The sequence below is a fragment of the Eleutherodactylus coqui genome, chromosome 13 (assembly GCF_035609145.1).
Source record: "Eleutherodactylus coqui strain aEleCoq1 chromosome 13, aEleCoq1.hap1, whole genome shotgun sequence".
In the NCBI taxonomy this organism is placed as follows: domain Eukaryota; kingdom Metazoa; phylum Chordata; class Amphibia; order Anura; family Eleutherodactylidae; genus Eleutherodactylus; species Eleutherodactylus coqui.
This window is the reverse complement of record NC_089849.1, coordinates 58433958-58459018: the sequence shown is the minus strand read 5'-3', so window position 1 is coordinate 58459018 and position 25061 is coordinate 58433958. Positions and strand designations below refer to the sequence as shown.

General features: G+C 41.5%; 1 protein-coding gene across 2 annotated transcripts in view; it reads left to right on the top strand.

The window, feature by feature from the left end:
• The window catches only part of NFS1 (NFS1 cysteine desulfurase), a 38364-nt gene extending 13518 nt beyond the window's left edge, over positions 1-24846 (top strand). The window contains exons 7-13 of one of the 2 annotated variants that reach the window (XM_066586494.1): positions 316-450; positions 1890-2047; positions 3273-3378; positions 4795-4876; positions 16449-16532; positions 17645-17734; positions 21508-24846. In XM_066586494.1, coding sequence (XP_066442591.1) covers positions 316-450; positions 1890-2047; positions 3273-3378; positions 4795-4876; positions 16449-16532; positions 17645-17734; positions 21508-21571 — 719 coding nt within the window. In that variant the 3' untranslated portion in view covers positions 21572-24846. Of the gene's footprint in view, positions 1-315; positions 451-1889; positions 2048-3272; positions 3379-4794; positions 4877-7361; positions 7566-16448; positions 16533-17644; positions 17735-21507 lie in introns of those variants that run through there. The other variant, XM_066586495.1, reaches the window with a different exon arrangement.
• The last annotated feature ends 215 nt before the right edge of the window (positions 24847-25061 follow it).

Sequence of the window (25061 nt, the reverse complement as noted above, 5' to 3'; positions counted from 1 at the left end):
ATGTCCCATACCGCAGTACTGGCTCTAGCCAGCAGATGGCTCCATTGTAAAATGGCAGAAAGAGAAAGCCCCCTAGCAAAACCATGAATCCAAAATTGGATAGTAAAGGGTTAACCTGTTGAAGGCGATATGTCATCATAGAGCCTAGCCTAAAGGGCTTCTAAGTTATTTTATTGTGGCTCGTAAACGGAGAGCACATCTATTAAAATTAAGTGAAGTTCAGTTGCTTTTTTTCTTTTTGACCAGCTTATATATTTTTAATCAAATGAACTGATGTAAATTAAAATCTTATTCTTGACCCGTTTCTCTCCTCAGGTTACCTTTGTAGCTCCAGGAAAGTGTTTTTTCACACAGACGCTGCACAGGCTGTAGGCAAGATAAAACTTAATGTGAATCAAATGAAGATTGATCTAATGAGCATAAGTGGACATAAGATTTATGGTCCTAAAGGTATGGGACAACTGTAGTGCGCATGCTATGTTAATTACATTATCACATTACACTGCTCAACATCTGGTGTGCGATATATCAATTCTTATGGATTTTTGGGTGTAGAATCTGAATTTACCTTTAGAAAAGATGTATCACGTAAGGTTTTTATATAATTTTTAGATTTTTTTTTTTCATAAAGGTTTTTGTGTTTTTGCTCATTTTCTGGGGAATTATTTATATAAAATTAAATCGGTGACTAAGCTAAACTCTTTATTTGAATGTAATACACAGTGGGTGAAGTTCTGAAAACGGTCACTAGATGGCAGAACAATGTGGTTGAGCAGGAAGGTTACCGACATGAGCCTCTCTGTACTGCTGTTTAGTGTTTGCTGTAATCTGCATGAAGCACTTCTCTTCATTCTCACCTCAGCATATCGGTATTTTTTGAGTTTCATTCACAAATACATGACCAGAAAAACATTATTGAGTTCTAAGTGTTATTTTTTTTTGTATTTAAAACCAGACAATATTTGTCAATACTGTATTATTGTCCATGTAATAGTGCTATGTATCTCAGAAATGTGACAGGATAGACAGAATCTGATTCTTCCACTGACTTCAGCACCCCAAAATTAGTTGAACCAACCTGTTTTCAAACCAGATACAGAAAAACTGTTGATTTGTTGACCAGTGATCATTGACTGCTCCGCTACTTCATGATAAGGGAATGTAACTTTCCAACTCCTGCTACTCACAACTTCATGTAATATTTGGTTTTTGCAACGTTTTGTTCCAAAAAATGTAGTTTTTCACAAAAACATAATTCCATTCAAATTTTCTTAATGATAAATGTCATGTGTTGATTGAACGATTCTACAGCAATAGCAATCACCCTTGATGTCCCCATTTACATGGAAATTTAGACTAGCCAAATGTTTATTATTGCAATATGAGTGGAAGATAATTACTTGCCAGATACCTTTTTGGCTTCGCTTACTTTGTTTTGGCCGAAGTTGCCTCTTAACATCTTAACTGAAAGCGCAACTAAACTTTCAACAAATTTTTGGCACATGTCAGAGGTTCTGATCAGTGTGGTCTGGGGGGCTGATGCCCCTATACGGATTTATAAAAAAAAGGGGCAAAAACACTCATCAATGCCCAATTGATCATTTTCTGCTCTTCTTGAATGGTGTTTAGGCTCAGTAGAAAGTCTGTACTCTGCTCACCAGTCCCAACTGAAGAGGCATGGTGCTTGGACGAGCCCTGCTGCCCCTTCATTTTTGCGATTGATGGGGGTCACAGCACCTGGACCGTCACTGATCAAAACTTCTATAATGTCACTATGACATGTTAAAATATTGACAGTAAGTTACGCTTTAAGACTTGTTAAGATGTTTTTTATGCTTTTTTAATTTAGATTATTCAGCAGTTACATTTTTCTCCTATTGACACTTCAGGAGTTGGAGCCCTTTATGTTCGTCGGCGACCAAGAATAAGACTAGAGCCCCTGATCAGTGGTGGAGGGCAGGAGAGGGGTCTGAGATCCGGAACAGTACCAACGCCTCTCGCTGTAGGGATTGGTGCAGCCTGTGAAGTATCTCAACAGGAATTGGAGGTAAATGATCCATGTTACTTTATGCGCACTGCTTATATGTAGAGCTACAGCTTATGATTAGTCAGTATAGGGCCACTCTCATTTTTTTCCCATTCATTAGGCAACTATTCCTCAGTGTATAAATCAACTAGCATTATTTTCTTTAGTTATTTCTCTCTATTGGAAACTCCTGGCTTCCTCCTCCTCAGATGGTCATGTGATCTCCATTCTGACCAGGTCAGATTTACTTGGGCTCATTTGTTCAGTTTCTAGTCATTTTCTCAGTTTATGTGATGCTATTACATCGACCCTACCACAGAAACGACCTATTAGGGGCCATAGAAACTCCCATCACAGTTACTGATGATGATTAGAGAATCCTGTTACAGTTATAATAGAGGAGATCCCAGCTCATCCTCCTGACTGTATACTTATGGTCTGTAGCTTAGTTAGGTGAATATAGAATACACATGGTTAATGTCAGCATTACAGAGATACTACTGGCTTTATCTGATCATGTAATGCTGCATTGATGCATCAAGTGAAAACAACATCAAGATGGTGTCTGATAAAGATCAGACAGGAGGCTGCACTGCATGGAAATATACATAGGAGACCTCCAGAATGTGACAGGCTATCAAGTGAGAGGGGAGGGGCAAGGATGGAAGAATGTGCTTTCACTGGAGTGTCTCTTTTAACTCTCATTGTTTAGGATTGATAACTACAAGAAACGAGTGAAAAAACATGTCTAATATAGGCCGAATGCCCATGGACGGATTATCGCTGTGGAATTCGCCATCAGACACCCGCCGCGTATTCCGCAGCAATGTCCGTCCATAGACATGCAATGTTAAACGATTTTCCCCTGCCCACGAGTGGATATCGCAGCATGTTCTATTTTGTGCGGAAAATCGCACAGACTGCTTTAATTGCAGTCAATGGGAGCTGTCCGTCCCGCGATACTTACAGCCCAGCGCCAGCACGTCATGCGCGCCAGCCGAGACGCTCGCAGTGGATCCGGACAGGGGAGTATAGGGTCTCTGGGGGCACCGGGTCTGATTCCTCTGCGATATTTTGCAGTCACAATCAAACCCGGCCATGGGCATGAGGCCATTCAAGGATGAACAGCAAACTTGATAATCAGCTATGTTTGGTGAATACCGGAGTACAGATATGTTGTATATTTTTGTTATCTGTGGTTTTATTATGGTAGCTTTGTCCCTATAGTATGTGTCTATTCCCATAGTATGACCACAAGAGAATCAGCTATTTGTCTCAAAGGCTGGTTAAGAACATAATGAACAACATCCCAGAGGTTGTGTTGAATGGAGACCCTGAGCAACGGTATCCAGGTAAGTGGGGCTCATGGCACAGATATGAGTTACGGTATATTTGTGTATACACACATGAACACATATTTATAATTTCCTGATGTACTGTAATTGTTTGCAATAACATTTCCTTGTTGGGACCAACATCCTTTTTACCGGTTTCCAGTAGAATATTTTTGTAGTGGTGGTGTTGTGTGACTGTTCCCGTGTTCAGTTAATTTTAAAGAGGTTCTATATATTTAACGAGCCATGTTTCTATGTGTCAATTACATGCCAAGGACAGGTTTTTAATTGCTAGAAATAAACCATGCTATAATTGTTAACCCCTTCCCGACATGTGCCGTACAACGCATGTTGGATGTCATTGCATGGAGTGGGTTTGGGAGCCCAGTCATCTCCATACATGTTGGGATCTGGCTGTCTTTGAGAGCTGACCCCCTGCCTGGAGATAACACAGACCACATCTGTAAACTATTAGAATGCCGCTGTCAGAAAAATTGGTATTACTGCGTTCATAAAAGTAAATTTATTAAAATAGTACATTTAATAATTCCGCACGGTAAACAATATACATGAGCCCAGAATTTCGCTTTTTTCTTTTTGGTTTCCCCATTCCAAAAAAAATTGAATTAAAAGTGATGAAGAAGTCATATGTACCCTAAAACGGGCACAGTGAAAATTTTAGGTCACTGCATAAAAAAATAAGCCCTCACACAGCTGCAATTATGGAAGGGGGGGGGGGGGGGCGTTTTTAAACAGGTTTTTTTAAACAGGTTTTTTTAAACAGGTTTTTTTTAAGTAGTACTACATGGAAAAAATATAAATTTTGTATCGCTGTAATCATATTGTCCGACAGAATAAAGATAGCGTGACGTTATTACTTCATCAGGACTGCCATAAAAACCAAACGCCAAAAAGGCTCACTTGCAGGGTTTTTTACGTTTCATCCCATTTTTAAAAAAAATTACCAATACATTACATAGTACTTTTCATTTTTTCCTGCTTTTTTTAGTGAGACAAGTTGTATTTTTCAATGGTACTATTTCAATTGATGATTTTTTGAAAGGAGGGAGGAAAAAATGGAAAAAGCAGAAAAGGGCTGCAGCGGGAAGGGTTTTAAAGTGGTTATGGTGACAATTCTGTCCCATCTCTTTATTGACCGTACTCTATAGATGTTTGCTTTTATACCGTATGTAATGGTTTTTTTAAATATGTGCTGCACACACCTGAAAGGAAAATAGTTTTACATATGTATATTAGGCCTCATTCACACGGGCTACAAAATCATTGCTACAAAACGCACGTATGGTTATGGTTTCCAATGGATTCTTTCAGGCTACAAAACATAGCGATGATTTTGTAGCCCGTGTGAACGAGGCCTAATAATGTTTATATGTACATTACATGTGTATATCTAACTTTACATTTTTTCTTTAGGTTGTATAAACCTTTCTTTTGCCTATGTGGAAGGTGAGAGTTTGCTGATGGCTTTGAAAGATGTTGCACTTTCGTCTGGAAGGTACAATACAACCTTTTTTTAAAATTCTGTATGACTGTTGTGTAACTGTTCCTGTGCTCGGTTAATTTTAAAGAGGTTATTCCAGCTGGCCAAATGGGCTGCTGAAATCTCAAGCAACACCCTGTTGCTTGAGATTTCGGCCACAGCAGGGAAAATTTGTTGCCACTAATTTTCCCTGCTGTGGCTGGAGAATGTAGTGTTACACAGTACTCTTTCAGATGAATGGGTAACCATATAACACATGATTACACCAGGTATGTTCCAATAGGAAAGCTACTTTCTCCTCTGTGTCATTGGGGGACACAGCTGAGGACCGTGGGTATAGCTACTGCGACTAGGAGGCAGACACTAAGCAAAAAAGTGTTAGCTCCTCCTACCAGCTATACCTCTCCTGCAGGCACCAAGCTAATCAGTTTTAGCTTGGTGTTCATAGAAGGCAGTCCTCTCCATGCACTGGTCTTCAACTGTTACCTTCCTGAATCTGGGAATACAGGGCTGGTGCTATACTCTCCTTGTTGCCCCACCGAGAAGGGTGAACAGACTGGTGTTGGCCCTACCCTCAAAAGGCAAAAAGGCACAGTCAACTACTAGTTTGACCCTGAACCGTCAGCCATAGTAGCCCCCACAACTGGAGCACTCCCTTCCTATCCAAAGGCAGGCAAGCACAGGGGTGCACACTGCTGGAGTTCCCGGGTTATATTCTTCCATGGTGGAAATTTAAGTACTTCTGTTCACGAGGGTGAGTATTCAGCACCCCTTCTTCCTCCTTCTTATCCCCCTTTTCACAGCAATAATCCATGGAATTTTCTCTCCCAGTGCCACTAGCAGTAGCCTGCTTCTCCAGGGGAAGGGTTCTCGGAAGGTGCAACTTCTCAGTTGTCTTGAGACCCATTAACCTGGGGAGACGCGTACCTTTGGGAGGGTAGGTGACTCTTAAGCATTCCCCGTCATCATAGACAGGTTGGACTGTACTAGCAGTCCTCCATCCCCTAATGTGTCTGACGGAGATGAGTCCTATGTGCATGACCATTCCCATGGTGGACCCAAGAAGCGGGCTAGGTCTTCTTGCTCAAAGGCAGTCTTCCAGATGCCCTGCATTGTCATTCCTCCCAGTCCCTCCCGGGATGCGCTTAGACTTCTTCAGGGATGATAGCCATTCAGAAGGTGAAATTTCTGAGTCAACCTCAGATTCTAACTCTGATAAGAACAGACATCTAAGATCTCCACTATGGTTGATAGCCTGATGATTGCTGTGTAGGATACCCTTAAGGTGAAAAATCAGACACCTACCACATCCGCGGAAGCATTCTCCTTCCGACTCCAGAAACGTTCTCCGAAGGTCTTCCACTCTCATTCAGAGTTCGAGGACGTTTCAGCCAAAGAATGGAACCTTCCTGACAAACAAACCAAAGCGTTTGGACATCATGCACCCCCTCCCAAATTAGTCAGTCAAGAAGTAGTTGTCTTCACCAACAGTGTATTCCCCAGTGTCCTGTTTATCAAAACACAACACACTTCCTATGGTGGACGATTCTATGGTGCATGACAATAAGTTGAATTTGTTAGCTAAAACTTCTTTTGAGTGGGTTCGGCACTTCAGTCTGTTTTCGCTTATACCTGGGTCAGTGGGACCACTACTGAATAGGCTAACCAGTTGCGTCAAGGCTTCCTTTCTGGCTTTGCTCCAGTAGAATCAGTAGACATTGCACATCAGATAGGCCAGGTGGGAGAACTTATCTGTGAAGCCTGTATGCAGCCAGACTCTTACCCCCCCCCCCCCCCCCCCCCCACTTAGCAGCTTTGTTAGCGACATGCCTAACTTTGCGGCTCAAATCCTGGGCCACATATGCCGCCTTTAGGTAGTCCTTAACAGGTCTTCCTTTTGTCGGATCATGCATCTTTGGCACTAGACTGAACAAAATTATCTCTGAAGCCCCTGCCGGTAAGAGCTCTCGCTTACCACAGAATAGATCCAGCTGTGTGGGATCATCACAAAAGAAAATGCCTCAGTTTTGTTCCTTTCACTGCTCCAGTTTCCGGACCTCTGATAACAAGAAAACCGCACACAAACAAAAACTTGAGGCCCTACATTAAACCACAATCTCCTCTATCAATCCTCCATATGAAGGGTGGCCCCCACCCAATCCGTCTAGGGTGCGGGTGGGGCTTTTTTTCTATTCAGGGTGACCCTAGCTTGTTCACATCTCAATCGCCTGGATTCAGGAGGCTACGCCATAGGAACCGCATATAGGTGGTGGCTGCACCCTAATAGAAGAAAGGCCAGAGTGGGGTACTAACTTTGTCCATATGACCAGTTTAATAGTATCATAGTATGTAAGGCCGAAAAAAGATATATATCCATCCAGTTCAGCCTTGCTTTTCTTTATGAAAGTTACACTAATTTTTTAAAATATATTTTGTGTATCAATTTCTCAAGATTTGTGCTTGTAGTTATTGAATCAGAAACTTCATTCTTTACTTCCAGGTGCAAAAACAAAATGTCCTGGTCCCTGCTCTTGTGAAAATCATAACCGTTCACAGGTCCTTATGACAACTAGCAGAGCACTTTCTTGTCAAACACTTATCTCACATGATGACGGTTTCTGATCCTTAGGAAATAAGCAGATCTTGATGGTGTCAATTGCTATGCATCAAGAACAGACATAAAATTTGAAGCTCATTAAGAACCGATTCAAACAGTATTGAATATATAATATTCTATATTTGTGTGTATCTAAATAAATATGCACTCAGTGATTCAAAGATCAGGGTCACTTGGAATATCTTCTGAATGAAAAGAGATACGAGAATCCAGCTCTGTCGTTTGCAGCCGGCCTTAGGTTCATGAAAACGTTTTAGCACTATGGTGATGTCTGTTAACCATCCAAGAAACTTCAATGGAAAAAGGGTTATAGGATACATGATTTAAGGGTACAACTTCATGAGAAATTAATAGGTGCAGTCATCATGTTTTCAATTCCTGCAATCATTTTGTAGTTTTGAATGATGTCATGTTGAGTGTTAATAAAGTTATGTTGAATTATGAGGTATGGAATACACTAATCGCTTGTCTTTGTAGGTATAGGAAGATGCCATTAACAATCCAGGACAGAACTGAGATCATTCTGATGAACGGGAACGGAAGTTCACATGAGGTGGCCGAAGCTTTCAATCAAGAACAACTAGGAAGACTGCAAATGAGTGCACAAACTGTCAGGAAACTGATTCAGAAGTTCAGGAAAACTAGTAGTGTCCAGGACAAACTGAGAACTGGTCGTTTGAGTAATGTTTGCAAATCGTGTATCTTGGGCATTGGAACATGGTGTGAGTCAACCAACTGTTATAAGGGTCCTCAAGAAGTGGCAGCCATACAAACTGAAGCTGCAAGTGAAATTGTGTGAAGATGACCCTGACATGTTTGGAATTCTGTAAGTGGGCATTACAAATGTGTGAACAAGATACACGATTTGCAAACATTACTTGGACAACCAGTTCTCAGTTTGTCCCGAACACTACCAGTTTCCCTAAATTTCTGAATCTGTTTCCCGACCGTTTGTGCGCTCACTGGCTGTCTTCATAGGTGTTTTTGATTGAAAGACTTGGCCACCTCACATGAACGTCTATTACCGACCATCAGGATGATCTCAATTCTCTCCTGGATTATTAACGGTATATTCTTGCACTTGCAGAAGAGACGTGCAATTAGTGTGTAATTTAACCTGTCATGTTAAGTATTAATAAAGTTATCATCCATAAATCTAAAATGGTTGAACTTATTGATATAAAAAAAAGACTTCACCTATCAATTTCTTATGACCTTTTACCCTTAATCATGTATCACATGACCCCCTATCTATTTAAGTTTCTTTGGCTGAATCCAATTTGCCTATGACCAAGACGGTCAACGGGCACCACAAGAATGCCAAAAAGTTTTCACCTGCCCATCTAAGTGTTCTGCTAAGTTTCTTACTTGTGCCTCTTTTCATTCAGAAGATATTTCCGGTGGTCCTCATATTTAAAATGCACATCACTGACCTCTATCAATTAAAAAAATGTATCATATGGTGATGAGTCGTGCCACAATGCAACTGTACCTGCTTATAAAAAGTACATTTCATTCTCATTGCTGTTCTGCATGCTCTGTGGTTATTTCTTATATAAAAAGACTAAAGTATTACACAGGTGATACCTTTATTGGCTGACCAGAAAATTCTATTTGCAAGCTTTGAGAGCACAGAGACCTCTACATCAGGCAGGTTTAATAAATCAAAGTCTAGTAGTCAACTTGTAGTTGCAATTCCTGAAATGGCGGTGGTATATCATCAGTATGTTCTTTCAACACTTCTAACAGTGCCAGTCCCAAAGGACGTAAAAGGGTGTTCCCATCTTGGCTTTTCATGGCTGATGTGGGAAAACCTTGCCCTTTGTTTTTGACCACCTGTCGGAAACAGCCAAGCGCTTCAGCCCAGCTCTATTTGTGTAGTTCTTATTGAAGTGCATGAGAAATACGTAAACGGCGTAGTAGACCGTGCTACGCTGTTTCTGTAATTTTCATTCACCCCAATGGGCGCTGCAGAAACAGCTCTGGCTGAAATGCTCGTCTGTTTTTCAAGTTACTGGCCAGTAATTATAGTGGCATTTCTCATCCATGCTGTGGAAATCCGAGATGGAAATACCTCTCTAAGAGCTCTGACATCGTCATATTCTTTTAATAGCATAGATCAAATATTTCCTGTTACATTCAAATGAATGTTTTATACGAGGCTCAGTACTATTTGTTGCAATGTCACAAGATTTGTCTATATATTGTGTGATAGTAATGTTATTTTATTTTCATTTTGTCAGTAGATGTCAGACAGACCCCTATTAAGAAAGAATATCTCTTCATTAAATACGCTTAATAAATGCCAACATAGCAATAACTGAACAAGTTAAAGAGTAGCTGCACTTTAAACTAACTTTTGACATGTTGTAGAGAAGTGTCAGAGGTTTGCTCAGTGGGGGTCCCGCTGTTGAGACACTTGCTGATTGCTAGAACAAGGGGGCTGCAGAGCTCACCTGAGTGTTGTGCCCCTTCAGTCATTTTGCTGCTTTTCAGCTCCACCCGACAGCTGAAGACTGCCTCATAGAGATCTGGACAACCTTTGTATAGATCTCTATAAGGCGATCTTCTTCAGCTACCGTGAGGAGCCAAAAACCAGAGAAGATGGTCGAAGGAGCACAGCAGTCGGGTACCACAGCCCCCTTGTTGTTGCAATCAGCGGGGGTTCTTGGCAGCGGGACCCCCACTGTTTAAAGCTTTTGACAAGGTTTTATGGTATGTCAAAAGTTAGTTGTAAGTGCAGTTACTCTTTTAGCTGCAGCCTCACATGGAAGTTGCCCCTCTTGAGCTCATTGGGACAGGAAGAGGGGAGTTCTTGAGGCCCCCTCCCACCACCATTCTCCAGTGTTTCTTCATGTCCCAACGGACACAGAGGGAGTGCCAGATGATGGACTCAGAGGACTACTTACCAGAGTTCAGGATCCGGTGCTCGTTCAGGGGGGCACCAGATTTGAATCTCTCAGAGCTTTTCCTGTGAGATTCAAGGTCTGCATCACCTCCTAACGCCATGGACAGCGTGGATGGTGACCAGGGGAATTTGCCAACTGTAAGCAGTCCCCTTGGACAAATAAGAAACAGTGATTGACACATGTATGATGGTATAATGGCTTCTCCTATTTACAGGAGGAGACATTAAAAACAAAAATGGACTAAAAAAAGAATAAAGAGGTGCGCATTGTGTGCTGAAAAAAAATGTGAAAAAGCTGGACTGTACGGCGAAAAAATCATTAAGGAACAATTCTTAATGGAGAGCATCCACCTAATGGTGAGGGAGGAAGTTCAGGCAATGAGGTCGGAACCGGTCTCCGAACCTCAGCCTGGACCTTCCAGACAAGCTAAAAGAGGCCTTACATAGGACTATATGTTGTCCTGATCCGAACAGTCTGAGATGGACTATTCTGAGGTGGAATCATCCGATTAGTGCCCATCATAATAGAGGAGGATGATAAAAAATTGTATTTCCCTAACCAGGACCTCGAGGAGTTAATAACAGTACGTAACACCATGAAAGTAGTTGAGTTCCAGCAACAGACCTCAGTGCACGATGAGCTGTTTAGGCGTCTCGGGTCGCGACGCAGAAGATGTTTTCCTGTAAATGAGAATTTAAAGCAACTCATTACTGATGAATGGACCACAGCCGAGAGAAGGCTATCCATTTCTAGGAAGTTCAAGGATAGGCTCCTGTTCACATCAGAGGACACGACCTTGTGGGATATGGTGCCACAGGTGGACATACAGGTAGCGAAGCTTATTAAAAAGACTTCCCTACCCTTTGAGCATGCATAGCAATTAAAGGACTCAATGGACAGAAAAGTTGAGGGCTTCCTTAAAAGAGCCTGGGAGTCGACGTCTACTTTAGCAGAGTCCAATATAGCAGCTACATCTGTTGCGAGGTCCATGTACCTATGGCTAGCTCAGCTCAAGTCTCATTTAAAGCAGAAAACATCAAGAGAAGAAATATTAAAATGTATTCCCCTGCTTAAGAAGGCTACAACTTTCCTGGCAGATGCTTCAGCGGAGTCAGTGAGGTTCGCCGCCAGAAATGCGGTGTTAGGGAATTCCGCCAGGCGTGCGTTATGGCTTAGAGTCTGGTCCGGGGACACAATATCAAATAACAAGTAGTGCTCTATCCCCTTTTAAGGCGGATATTTGTTGGTCCAGTTTTGGATAAGATCCTGGAGAAGGTAGGAGATAGGAAAAAAGGATTTTTAACAGATTATATGCCGAAAAAGACCTTGTCCTTTTGGAAGCAAGCATACCAACCCAGAGAAAAAAGTAAAGGCAAAACTGGCAGGTGATCGTACCCAAAATGAGGCAGGGGTAAAGGTTCCAGTTTTATCCCTAGGCCCAAACACAGATGAGTTTACAGGTTCGGTAGGGGGTAGACTTTCTCAGTACTCAGGGAGATGGAACCCCTGAGTTCTGAAGGTAGTATCGTTGGGGTACAAACTGGAGTTCTCATCCTGCCCTCCTACAAGATTTTTGATTACTCCATTACAGACCCCTGTTCTTCAAGAGCTATTGGAGGAAGGGGTTCGAAATTTATTGCTAATGGGAGCAAGAACAGGGTTGTAATTCTTCTTTTTTATTTTTGGTGCCTAAACCAAATGGTTAAGAATAGAGATGAGCGAGCGTACTCGGAAAAGCACTACTCGCTCGAGTAATTTGCTTTATCCGAGTATCGCTGTGCTCGTCCCTGAAGATTCGGGTGCTGGCACGGAGCGGGGAGCTGCAGGGGAGAGCGGGGAGGAACGGAGGGGAGATCTTTCTCTCCCTCTCTCCCGCCCGCTCACCCTGCTCCCCGCTGCGACTCACCTGTCAGCCGCAGCGGCACCCGAATCTTCAGGGATGAGCACAGCGATACTCGGATAAAGCAAATTACTCGAGCGAGTAGTGCTTTTCCGAGTACGCTCGCTCATCTCTAGTTAAGAACCATACTTAATTTGAAGGCCCTTAATGAATAAATCAGAGTTTTTTTGTTTTAAAATGGAACCGATTAGATCGACAATACTGCTAATTGGTCGATCTAATGTCATGTGTACGGTGGACCTGAAGGACGCCTACTATCATGTACCCATTCATGCTACATATCAGAAATATCTTAGATTCTCAGTAAGAATGGATACAGAGATATTTAATTTTCAATTCATCTGTTTGCCTTTTGGTGTCTCCTCAGCTCCAAGAGTTTTGTCTAAAATAATGATTGAGCCAATTGCTTTCTTGAGAGGAAAGGGCATCAGCATAATTCCCTATCTTGATGACCTGCTAATCACATTAAGGGATTTAAATTCTATGTAGTTTCACCAGGAGCAAAGGCTTAATCTTTCGCATTTAGAAATCGGACCTCAGGACAGCAAGGTTTCACTGGTGCAAATATTTAAAAAATCCCAAGCGATGTATATTTATTCCTCATGATCGGATAATACAGCGACGTTTCGACTGCTAGCTGCAGTCTCTGTCAAGCTCACATTGAGGGATTTAAATTCTATGTAGTTTCACCAGGAGCAAAGGCTTAATCTCCTTTCGCATTTAGGTTGGCTATCAATTATGAAAAATCCAGCCTAAATCTGGATACTCAGAAAGTCTCCCTGGGGGTTCTTTTAGACTCTTCAAAAGGCTATTCAATTTTACCAGAGCCTAAAATGAAAGATATTATCCTCTTGATTGATAAATTTAAAAAGAAGAACCGGGTCTCTAAGAAGGAGGCTATGAGGATCCTCGGACAAATGACAGCTTGTTTGCTAACGGTTCCATGGGCTCAGTTGCATTGTAGACCCTTGCAGCAAGAAATCTTATCTACTTTGGATAAAAGGCAATCTTCCATAGATAAGAAATTTAAACTATCATACTCCATTAAAAAAAGCCTTAAATTGGTGGTTGTCGTCTGCTAATCGTAGGAAAGGAGTCCAGTGGTCCCTGTCCCCATGAAAATCTGTCAACGCCGATTGTAGTGAATCAGGCTAGGGAGGTCAGATAGCAAAAGGAGTTCTACAGAGCTCTTGGTCATCATATGGTAGCAATCCTTGAATTATAGAGAGCTTAGAGCAGCAGTCTGGGAAACTTTAAAGGGGTTGTCCTGCCATTAACATTAAATTTCATTACTTCTGTTTGCCCATTTCCATGCACTTTGTAATATACATTGTGCATGGAAAATGATGCAAACAGAAGTTATTGACTTACCTGTAGGGGTGCCCCCCCCCCCCCTGTGTTGCTCCTCGGTCGTCCCTGGTTACAACAAGCACTCTTCTTTTCTTCTTGTTGGGCCGGCAGCAGCTCTCGTCGGCGCGGGAAAGAGCCTCTCCTCTTCCGCGCATGCGCAGTAGTTTCTTCAGCCAGGAAGCCTTGCAGGGGACGCGCGCCGCCGGTCGGTGCATGCGCAGTACACTCACTTCCTGGTTTCAGATACCAGCGTCTGCCTGCTGCTGCTGCTGGACGAGAGGCACCGACGTCATCAGGAGTGCGCACGTCGGAGCATATACAGTGGTGCACTATGGGAGAAGACCCGCGGTGCACCTTGGGAGAAGACCCGCAGCGCCATCTTTGAAAAGAATTTCTACAAAAAAGAAAAAGCTGCTGCAGGTAAGGGGAAAGAGCTGTTTAAATAGCTTTTAATGTATCTATTAAGCGCTTTGATTCTCAGGTGGTCTCTGCAGAAAAAAAAATTTACTTTATCTGCAGGACAACCCCTTTAAATCAGGCCGGGGATTTATAATGCGAAGGAAAAACAATCTGACAATATGACGACCATATCTTTTCATTTGTCATCAGGGTGGCACCAGGCATCCGCATCTGCAACAATTTTCAAGAAGGATATTCTCTTAGGCAGAAAGCAACATAGCATCCTTGTCCGTCGTATACCTAACAGGGTCACTGAACTATGTGGCAGACTTTCTGAGTCGGGAAGCACTAGATCCCGTGGAATGGGCCCTGAATACAGAAGTGTTCCATCTTCTCAAGTCCTGATGGGGTCACCCCCAAGTAAATCTTTTCGCAAGAAGGACAAATTCAAAATGCCAAAGATTTTGCCAGGAGATTAGTTGGATGAAGCTAATAGCCTGGCTACTGAGCGGCAAAGATTTAGGGACCATGGGCTATCACAGAAGGTAATAAACACACCCTTGAAGAGTCATAAGAGCATTACCTCCAATATTTATTCCAGGATATCGAAAAAATGTTGCCACTGATATCAGTTGGATAGTCCAGACCAAAATAGTCCTGTCTATACAAAGATTCTAGATTTTCTACAAGAGGGTCTTGATAAGGGTTTTAGCCCTAGAACCCTGCGAGTGCAGGTAGCAGCTCCCAGTTTCCTTTTTGATGTCCGTCTGATAGAGAACAGATGGGTGAGCAGGTTTCTGCAGGGTGCGGATAGATTGAGCCTTTTGTGAGAAAATCAGTGTAGTGCTCTTCCCCCTAAGGTTACAGTCATAATCTGGTATTGCCTCCATATGTGCTGTTAGGATGGACGGTATGGTAAAACTGGAATTATTCCTATAGTTATTTCCTTTTCCATGAGTCCATCATGACAGCACATTACTTACCCACCCTTGTAAATTACTGTATATTGTGCATGTGAACATAACAGTATGTTGGTTTTTCAGCAACAATAAAAGACTGGGTCACGTACCTGTTGTGATAATTTGAAGCCAGTGGAGAATGGTGGTGGGAGGTGGCCTTAAGAACTCTCCTCTTCCTATCCCAATGAGCTCAAGAGTGGCAACCTCAATGTGTGCTATCATGAGGTACATGTGGAAAAGGAACTAACTGTAAGAATAATTCCAGTTTTGTCAAATAGATTTCCCACAGTGTAAACATAATAAAGAGTTAATATTCGTCTCTCCCCGCTCATCTCCTGCCAACAGCTCCGTATCTTCCTACTGACATCGTGTTTGCAGGCCGCAGTCAGCCTGAGCCATCTTGTAAACTGCCTACTGTATCCAATAACATAGCTCAGTGGTCACAGTGGTCATCGCTGAGCTCTGTCATTGGCTTCAGTGTCAGGTTTACGGGACATCACAGGCTGTAAACAAAACCACACAGCAGAGATCCAGAGTGGCAGCGAAGGGACGGGCGAGTATGAGCTCTTATGTTTACCCATAAGGATTTGTTTGTTAATTTTTTTATTTTTTTTTTAAGTACTGAACAGTGTAGATGTGATTTTAGATTTGGGCCGAATGCACACGGTCGGGTCGATTTCCGACTGCAAAATCTCGCAGTGGAATCAGACCTTGTGCCTCGGCATTGACCCCCGCGTATCTGTCTTGAAGTCTTTTTTCTGATCTGTGGATGTGTCGGCCGGCGCACCGCTGCACATGCGCAGTGCAGAGAGTCACGCTGGCTATGACGCGGATCTGCTGCGACTTGCCACGGGACGGACAGCTTCCATTGACTACAATAGAAGAAGTCCGTGTGAGGCTTGCACTAGAATAGGACATGCTGTGACTTCCCTCCGCGAGCGGAAAATTGCAGTTGATTTCTGCTCTTGGGCTTGGAAAAGCGTATTCCATAGCATGTCCTATGGGGAGTATTTGCTGTGGGATCCGGAGGTGAACGCCCGCTCCGGATCCTGCAGTGCAAATATGTTCGTGGACATTGGGCCTTAAGGTGAGCTAAAACACTTACTGGAAGCAGCAGCTCTGTGTTTCTTTGCCTTCGCTCCCTTCTTTTAGCGTATGGGTTTTATCTGTGACTTGAGAGTATATGATCGGTGTCATGTCATAAGATATATTTTAAACTTTATCTTCACTTGTATTATTGACTTATGGAAAATAGTTTATAATTGGGTCAGACTTTAAGTTGGTAACAATGTCAGGATTGTTAGTAATTAATCTTTTAACTAGTGTTGAAGATCTAAAGACAACGGCAGAGTAAGGTGTAAAACCACACTGTTATTTCTTATAAAGAGTTAAGGCTTGTATACAAATCTTGCATATGTATATCATATGTAACTTCTTGTGCATTAATCTGCAGTGCTTGTACATCTGCATCACTGGAACCTTCATATGTATTGAGAGCCATTGGAGCAGATGAAGATTTGGCTCACTCCTCTATCAGGTTGATTTTTTTTTGTATTTTAATGTATGTAGATCTTGTAGTTTGTTGCCTTATTTTCTCAGATTTTATTGCCATATATAATGCTGTGAATATAAAAATCTGTCTTCACAGATGCCATTCTTATTTAATCCTCTTTAATGTACCTGAGAACATAATCATACCTATTTTTCTGAAGTATAGGGTAATGCTAAAGTGAGAAAATTAAAGGGCCACTCCTGCGAAAACACATTTTTCCACCCTTGTCGCCCTCCCCTGACTGTTTGTCACACTCTGAGTGTCTCCTTTGTATATTGTAGTCACTTCCATACAGTGCAGCCCCCTATCTAATACTTATCAGGCACAATCTTGATGATGAGTTTGCTCTCACTTTCACATCAATCCCATGATCCATCAGCATAGCATTAACTACAGGCTGTGCCATTTCTGCCTGCTGGGGGAACAGTTTAATTCTCATTACCATCTATATTCTTCTAAATAACCTGCAGACCATGAATATAGAGTAGGGAGGATAAGATGTGATCTCCCCTATTATAATTGTTTGGAGCAGTGTAATAATCATCAGTAACTGTGATCGGTAACGTCTGTCCTGCAATGCCTTATCGCTTGTAATAGCGATCAAAGGCAAAGCAGGACGCCTGCATCTAGCATCCTGTTGCCATGGCAACCCGTCGGTCCGGGGTCCGATGACGTCACAGAGGCAGTGCGCTCCCTCTGTGAACCCTTTACATGCCACAATCTACATAGATCGTGGCATGTAAGGGGTTAATAGTAGGCATTGCTGTCCTCATGCACCCCTGCTGTTGCAGCGGGAGGCCTGCTATCTGTAATAGCCAACTCCCACTGCCGGATGGCGCGTGATCTCTTTTGATCCCACACTATCCTCAGGGTGTTAATGTACGCCCTGTTGCATTAAGTACATTTATGCCCTGGAGCGTTATGGAAAATTGCTAGTCTAGGAGGCTTCAATAGATTGAGGTGACAGAAGCAGTATTGCTAGCTGATATCCTTTAATTCATTTTACTACATATGCTATTCTGGGCACCTGTAAAACTGGGTGATGGCAATATATCATTTTATTATTCTCTTATCTGGTTTGTTGTGTTTTTTTAAAGATTTGGTATTGGACGCTTTACTACAGAAGAAGAAGTTGATTATACTGTTAACAAATGCATCCAGGAGGTGAAAAGGCTCAGAGAAATGAGGTACAAGCATTGTCATCAACCTTTTAGTTTCCTCCAGGTCCTTTACCGTTCCGCTTTCTGTAATAATGGTATTCTCAGGGAACGTCTGCTTCTCCTTGCAGCTAGGTTAACCTTGACTAAGCTAAAAGTTTGCGTAGGTCACTTTAATGAATGCTGTTTGATTTTGGGTTCTGCAAAAAAGCTCTGCTTTTCTATGAGGTTTTGTGTTGAGGTTGTAGGAGTTACTGTATGTACCTTGTGGACTTAACTGTCAAATGACATGATAATAGAGAAATCGGGTAACTTCTGCTTACTTGATTTTTTTAACCATTTTTCATATGCATTGTAAGTAAGGAACAATGAAATTGTGGAAGAGTTAGATGGAAAAGCAAAAGCCATCTCAATGAGGAATGGCAGGTGCCTTGTTTTAAAGTCCATCTTCAGGATAAGAAGGGAAAGGTCACCTTTAAACGTATTCCAACTTAGGGCTTCTACCTACTAGTGTTTTTTATTTAACGCTGCAATATCGCTGGTTTTTTTTCAATTGGACCTTTTAATGCTAAAATCGCATCGCACAAAAATCACAAAAGCACAAACTTGCGATTTTTATGCAATGGGATTTTAACATTAGAAAGTCCCATTTGAAAAAAGCGCATCGATATTGCAGCGTTAAAAAAAAAAAAAAAAAATGCTAGTGGGTAGAAGCCCTTATGTAGTACTGTCCCATAAAAATAATAGTATTTTTTACATGGACTGATAGTTGCCCGAATGATTACTTTTAGAGCTTTTATAAGGCATTGTAAACACAGGACCCTGCAGTGCAAGTGAGTGAGAATTGCACACCTGTCGGAGTCACATGTTTTTTTTTTTCTTTGCTACCCTAAAAACCAATTGTGTAAACAAGCAGTCATTCATCTGAACAAATGGCTGTTTACTGTGAAGGTAATCACCGAAGAAGAATTATATTAAAAATACTAACTTTATTAATAAAGATTAAAATCAGTTTGGACAGAACAAAACATATATTTAATTGAGGTATTAGGGAAAACCCTTCACTCTATGATTCAGAGCAAAAATTCTTATCAGTAACCCCACTAATGGAAGCTAGGTGTCTAAAATCCCAGGTCCAAGTTGAGAGGGTACATGGGATAACACCCTTCCATTATTAATGTGGTGCAGTTATTGAATTGAGTGGGGTTTAACCCTCCTCCTGCTGATACACAAATTACGGGGTTGTCCTCATTGGGGGTCCCCAGATCAGACCGATATTCCAGATAGAAGAAGGGGTGTTGTGCGTGTTACATAGACACAAAGCTGTACCCTGTAGGCTCAGCTGAGACCCTATAAATGTGCCTATATAAATGTGGGCAAGACCAAGCAACAATTCAGAAGAAGGATCTTAGCCTATGTTGGGATCGTACGGAGGGGTGAGCATACAAGCTTGGCGAGAGACATGAGAGACCATCATGACAATGACCTAAGTCTTTTCAAATTTCAAGGCATTGAACTGATTAGGTATAACGGAAGAATGGGAGACATCGATAAAAAACTACTACAGAAGGAATGCATGTGGATTCACAGACTCAAGACCTGCTCACCTACGGGCTTGAACGAAAAACTATCCTACACTTCCTTCATCTGAAATAACTACAAGCCCCGTCCCACCCCCCTTATCTCCCCTGTATCAGCAGGAGGAGGGTTAAACCCTACTCAATTCAATAACTGCACCACATTAATAATGGAAGGGTGTTATCCCATGTACCCTCTCAACTTGGACCTGGGATTTTAGACACCTAGCTTCCATTAGTGGGGTTACTGATAAGAATTTTTGCTCTGAATCATAGAGTGAAGGGTTTTCCCTAATACCTCAATTAAATATATGTTTTGTTCTGTTCAAACTGATTTTAATCTTTATTAATAAAGTTAGTATTTTTAATATAATTCTTCTTCGGTGATTACTCTTAGACTCATTTTGAAGAATTTCTGCCTCGGTGACTTCTTTTACTCTGAATGGAGGCAGGTGGCCGGAAAAGATCTCCGTCGTACTTCGCCTCCATTCACTGAGCAACTATCATTCCTGTGAAAAAGTACAGAAGACCTAATCCTAACGTGTGTGATTGTTCTCAGAAGGGAAACCAAGTAATCCTGTAGATATGATACCTTTTAACCCCTTCCCCTCCCCATGACGTAAGGGTACATCATGGGAGCAGGGTACTTCCCGCAAAATGACGTACCCTTACGTCATAGGGATAGCACGAGATCATAGCAGATCTCGCGCTATCCCGCAGTGGGAGCCGGCTGTCAGGGATAGCCAGCCTCCCGCTGCAACAGCGGGGGTGCATCAGAGATGCGCCCCCCCGCTGTTAACCCCTTCCCTGCCGCAATCTATGTAGATCGCGGCAGGGAAAGGGTTCACAGAGGGAGCGTGTGCCCTCTGTGAACTTGCCGGGCTCTCGCAATATAATCGCAGAGAGCCCGGCTGGTTGCTATGGCAACAGGATGCCAGATACCGGCGTCCTGTATTGCCATAGCCTGGGATTGCTGTATAATTGAAAAGGCATGGCAGGACAGAAGTCCTGCTATGCCTTATCACAGCTATCATCAGTGCTGTGCCTTAAGTCCCTCAGAGGGACACAGACAGTGTTAAAAAAAAAAAAAAAAAAAATGTACAAATAATAAAAATGTTTTAAAAAAACCTTTTTTTTGTGCTTTTTGTCATATTAGGATAAAAAAAGGTAAAAAAAAATTTAAATCCCACATATTTGGTATCGACGCGTCCCTAACGATGCGTACAATACGTTGCACATGCTTTTCACACTGCACGGAAAAACCATTTAAGAAAACGCTAAAAAACTGAGGCAAAATGCTAATTTTTAGCGTTTTGCCTCCCTAAAAACGCAATAAATGTGATCAAAAAAGCCGTATGTACTCCCAAATGGTACTAATAAAAACTACAGCTCATCTCGCAAAAAATAAGCCCTTACAGAGCTCCGTCCGTGGAAAAATAAAAAGTTACAGGACCTTGAATGCAGCGATTTAGAATTTTTTTTTTCCAAAAAAGGGGTTTTATTGCAAAAAAGTGGAAATACCTAAAAAAAAGTAAGAATCTTGGTATCGTTGTAATCGTACCGGCCCACAGAAAAAATGGATTGTGTCATTTATGCTGCATAATAACGCTGTAAAAAAAAATCTATGGCAGAATTGATGCGTTTTCTCTCCCTGCTATCATAAAAAAATAATAAAAGTTTTACAATATAGTCTATGTACCCAAAAATGGCACCGATAAAAACTACAGTTCGCCACACAAAAAACAAGCCCTTATACGGCCACTGAAAAATAAAAAAGTTATGGCTTTTGAGAAATGGAAATGAAAATCCGCCAAAAATCATTGCGTCCTTAAGCCCAAAATAGGCCATGTCCCTAAGGGGTTAATGGCTAACAAAAATACACGATGTAATAGTGAGCTTTCGAACCTCCCCGGGTCCTTCGGAAGGACCCTGAGAGGTTTGAAAGCTCACTATAACATCATGTATTTTTGTTAGCCATTAAAAGGTATCATATCTACAAGATTACTTGGTTTCTCTTACTGAGAACAATCACACTTTGTTCTACTGGCTAACACCGTACTAAACTTTAATCGTTACATATAAATAGCCCTTTTGTACATGTAAAAGTTCCCTTTTAAAGGCTTGTATGAACATATCTCGTATCCTCTGCCTCTGAATTGCTATTTTCCTAAATGATTTCATGCTGCTGCATCACTTAGTGAAAAAAATCCCTTTTGTATTTTACAGCCCACTGTGGGAAATGGTGCAAGATGGGATCGATCTGAAGAGTATACAGTGGACGCAACACTAATTATCAAGGACTACATAGTACTGACTCCTAATAGAGAACACGATGAACGGCTTCTGTTACAATGGGACACTTTGTGGTAGTGTCAGTCTAACATCTGTGTGATCCCATCACCATGTTTTTTGCTTTATGTAATAGTTACATGAAAATCTGCTGTGAGTTTCATCTGCTGCAGAATTAACACAGGCACCACTGAAATAACTTCTTTCACTGTAGTACCAGCAGCTTTAGTAGAACAGCATTGTCATTTCACCAGTATCAGTAAACTTCAAAAAAGATCATAATGCTCTTTGGTGTGGAGCATGGTGGTACACTATAACGTAGTTATCTATATATTTTTCCGCTATATAGTCATAATTTTAATAAATATGCTGGACAACATTCAGATTATATATATATATATATATATATATATATATATATATATATATATATAATATCTTTCATTCTAAACATGGATTGCTGTATCAGCCATTGTTTTGTATGATTAAAGGGACACACGATCATTCGTCCCCATACAACTGTCATTGATCAGCTTTAAGGCTCTATTAGCTCCAGTTTCGTATTCTGCTAAAATTTCCCTAGGTCAGTATTTCAGTTTTTGCCCTTACCAGACATTTTCAAGTATTTTTACATTCCCTAACCGTACAATACTACATGTAGGGCTACTTTTGTTTTTAACATGCTGTGAAATTTAGATCTCTTTAATATTATCTGGTCGACGTTACTACTTTCCACTGTGAGAGCACCATTAAGCAAAGGAAAAAAAAGAAAAAAGTACAATTTCTATGCTTTTACACAATATTTTTTTTTGGTTTTTTTAATGCAAAACTATTTCGTTATATGCACATATCCAACAAACAGTCACATCTATAAGTGCAGATAATAATCACCCAAATTAAGTCCATAGCTGGTATCACAAAGCCCACGAATCCTGGTTAGGACCTATCTGACAAGGAGACACAGTTTGAGGTAGAAGAAGCAAAAAATGTGACTTTTATTGGGACCGTCCCCTTTTTTTGCTTGATAAAATGGGCGATCCCCCTGAAATGTTACACTAGCAAGTTACGATCTACCTCCAACACGGTCTCCTCTTTAGACATGTTTAAAATGGCACTTTTCAGACAACTTCTGCTCTTCTAATGAATAGCTGTGTGTGTGTGTGTGTGTGTATGGTATACTTTCATTAAAAATGTTGTTGTTTTACCACTGTAAGTCAAATTTGAAGTTCCTGCCACTAAAGTCTCCCTTCCAGCCTCTCTGCAATCCACTGTGTGTTGGTATTGAGCTTCTGTAGTTGCTGGGATGTTTGCTTAGCTGTGGGGGAGGTGCTATCTTCACAGGCTGCACCCCTGCACTCATAGGCTTGCACCCCTGAACTCACAGGCTGACAGATCTTCTGACACTATGTAAACAATCCTCACAATATATGCCTCTCCTGTTGTTGCAGTGTCTGTGTGTCTGTGTCTGTGTGTCTGTGTGTCTGTGTCTGTGTGTCTGTGTGTCTGTGTGTGTGTGTCTGTGTGTGTCTGTGAGTGTCTGTGAGTGAGTGTGTACATATTATATTGCATTTACTAACCATTTGGCCAGAATATCTCTGAATGCCCAAAAACTACAATTGTCCTGGGACAGCAGAGGGGTGGGCATTCAGATACTGCCACTTTGCTGATTGGACCAGAGACAGTGCAATGCGGAATGGAAGGTGAGGGAAAGGAAGTACATGACCGTAAACTACTGACAGAATCGTAGGCTTGCAACACGCCCCAAGCCTGTAAGTAAATTGCAAACAGAGGGAGAGCAGAAAAATGGGGAAGACCCCCTGAAAATCAGAACTTAATAACACAAAACAAGGTACAAACTGCAACAAATGAATGGGTGAGGAGAATCTGTTATATTTTAGAAAACGTATTGAAAACTCAGGTATGATTTAACCTGGATTTATGGATTTTGTGATACCACCTATGCACTTCACGCTTTGAGAAATGATTGTTATGCTCTTAGATATGAGACTGTATATTGGATAAGTGCATATAAAGAAATTGTTTTGTCCGTCGTGCATTCTGTCAATGGATAATTGGGAAGCACTGAGAAATCTTCCTTTGTTCCCGACGTAGTGGATCTAATACTTGTATCTTGTATTGTTGCTGTGCTTTTGCCACACACATTAAGCCTCGTTTATCAAAACTGTCCAACCTTAAGCCTGTCCTCCTTGCCTGTAGCATCCAATCAGAGCTCAGATTTCAATTTTCCAAAGCAGTGTAAGAAATAAAAGGTAAGCTTTGATAGGTTGATACAGGAAATAAAGTCCCATTTACATGGAGCGATGATTGCTCAAAAATCGCTCGAACAACAGTTTGACAGTTTTGAGTGATCATCTTTGCATAACTCTAAGTAGCTAATTAGCTACTTAAGAGTTAACGCAGGCGGAACGGGATACCACCATGATAGTTCGGAGAACAATGCAGCTGTTTTGAATATGCAAACAGCTGCATTGTTCTAGGCACTTTCAGCTGGTGTCCCACTGAGAACTGCCAATGGGATACCAGCTGAAAGAATGCTATCAGCACCTCCCGCTGATATATCAGCTTGAGGTGCTGATAAGGCTCATCGCTAATTTCTAGGTGGCTAAAAATGAGCGATGAACGATCAGTGCATGATGGCCGCGCGTTTAGACGCAACGATTATCGCTCAAAAGACGAAATCGTGGTGTCTAAATGGGCCTTTAGAACAGTGCTGCCATGAGGCACTTTTAATAAATGAGGCGCATTGTGCTTTTAAGCCAAAAAAGAGAAGTGTAAAGCATTCCTTTCTACTTCTCTTTTCAGAATTTGCTCCCATTGCAGTAACCATGCTGGTGCCCGCGGCCTTATAGTGCACGTCCCCCCTTCTTCTGCAGCAGATGGAACCTAAAGTTGATGTCCACACCCTGCATATTACATTCAGTAAACGCACAAGGACACACAGCTGTGTGCTCCAATCTTATTATGTAATGTGATAATGCTTGTGTGTGTACATGTGTGTTTATAAGTTTATGTTCCTATTTCAAACTTGTGAATTCTGTTAGATTATTACTGGAACATCTGCAATTTCTTCAAGGAAAATGCTATCTCTGGCGTTGCCAAACCGCAGAGCTCACTATTACTCAGTGTTCATGCACCATATTCTTTTTTTTTTTTTGCCTTATTTTTTCTCAGGTTTGTAAAAATGTAAGGCTATTGTACAGTACATTCATATTTTGCATTTTGAAGACTGTAAAGCAATAAAGGTTTCTGAGCTTATATTTGTGTTACAATTATGTGTAGATGGATGAAAGAACAAGCTCATAAAACCTATACAAATAGCACACATTTCACTGAGATATTCATCATATGTCGCCATTCGTTTCATTTCTATTTGTAAATGGTTGCTTGGCGCACAGATCCCAGGCTCATAGTATCCATTTCTCTGAGAGCCACTGAAAAAAAGCTTATATCTTTCACAGATTCCTTAGGCA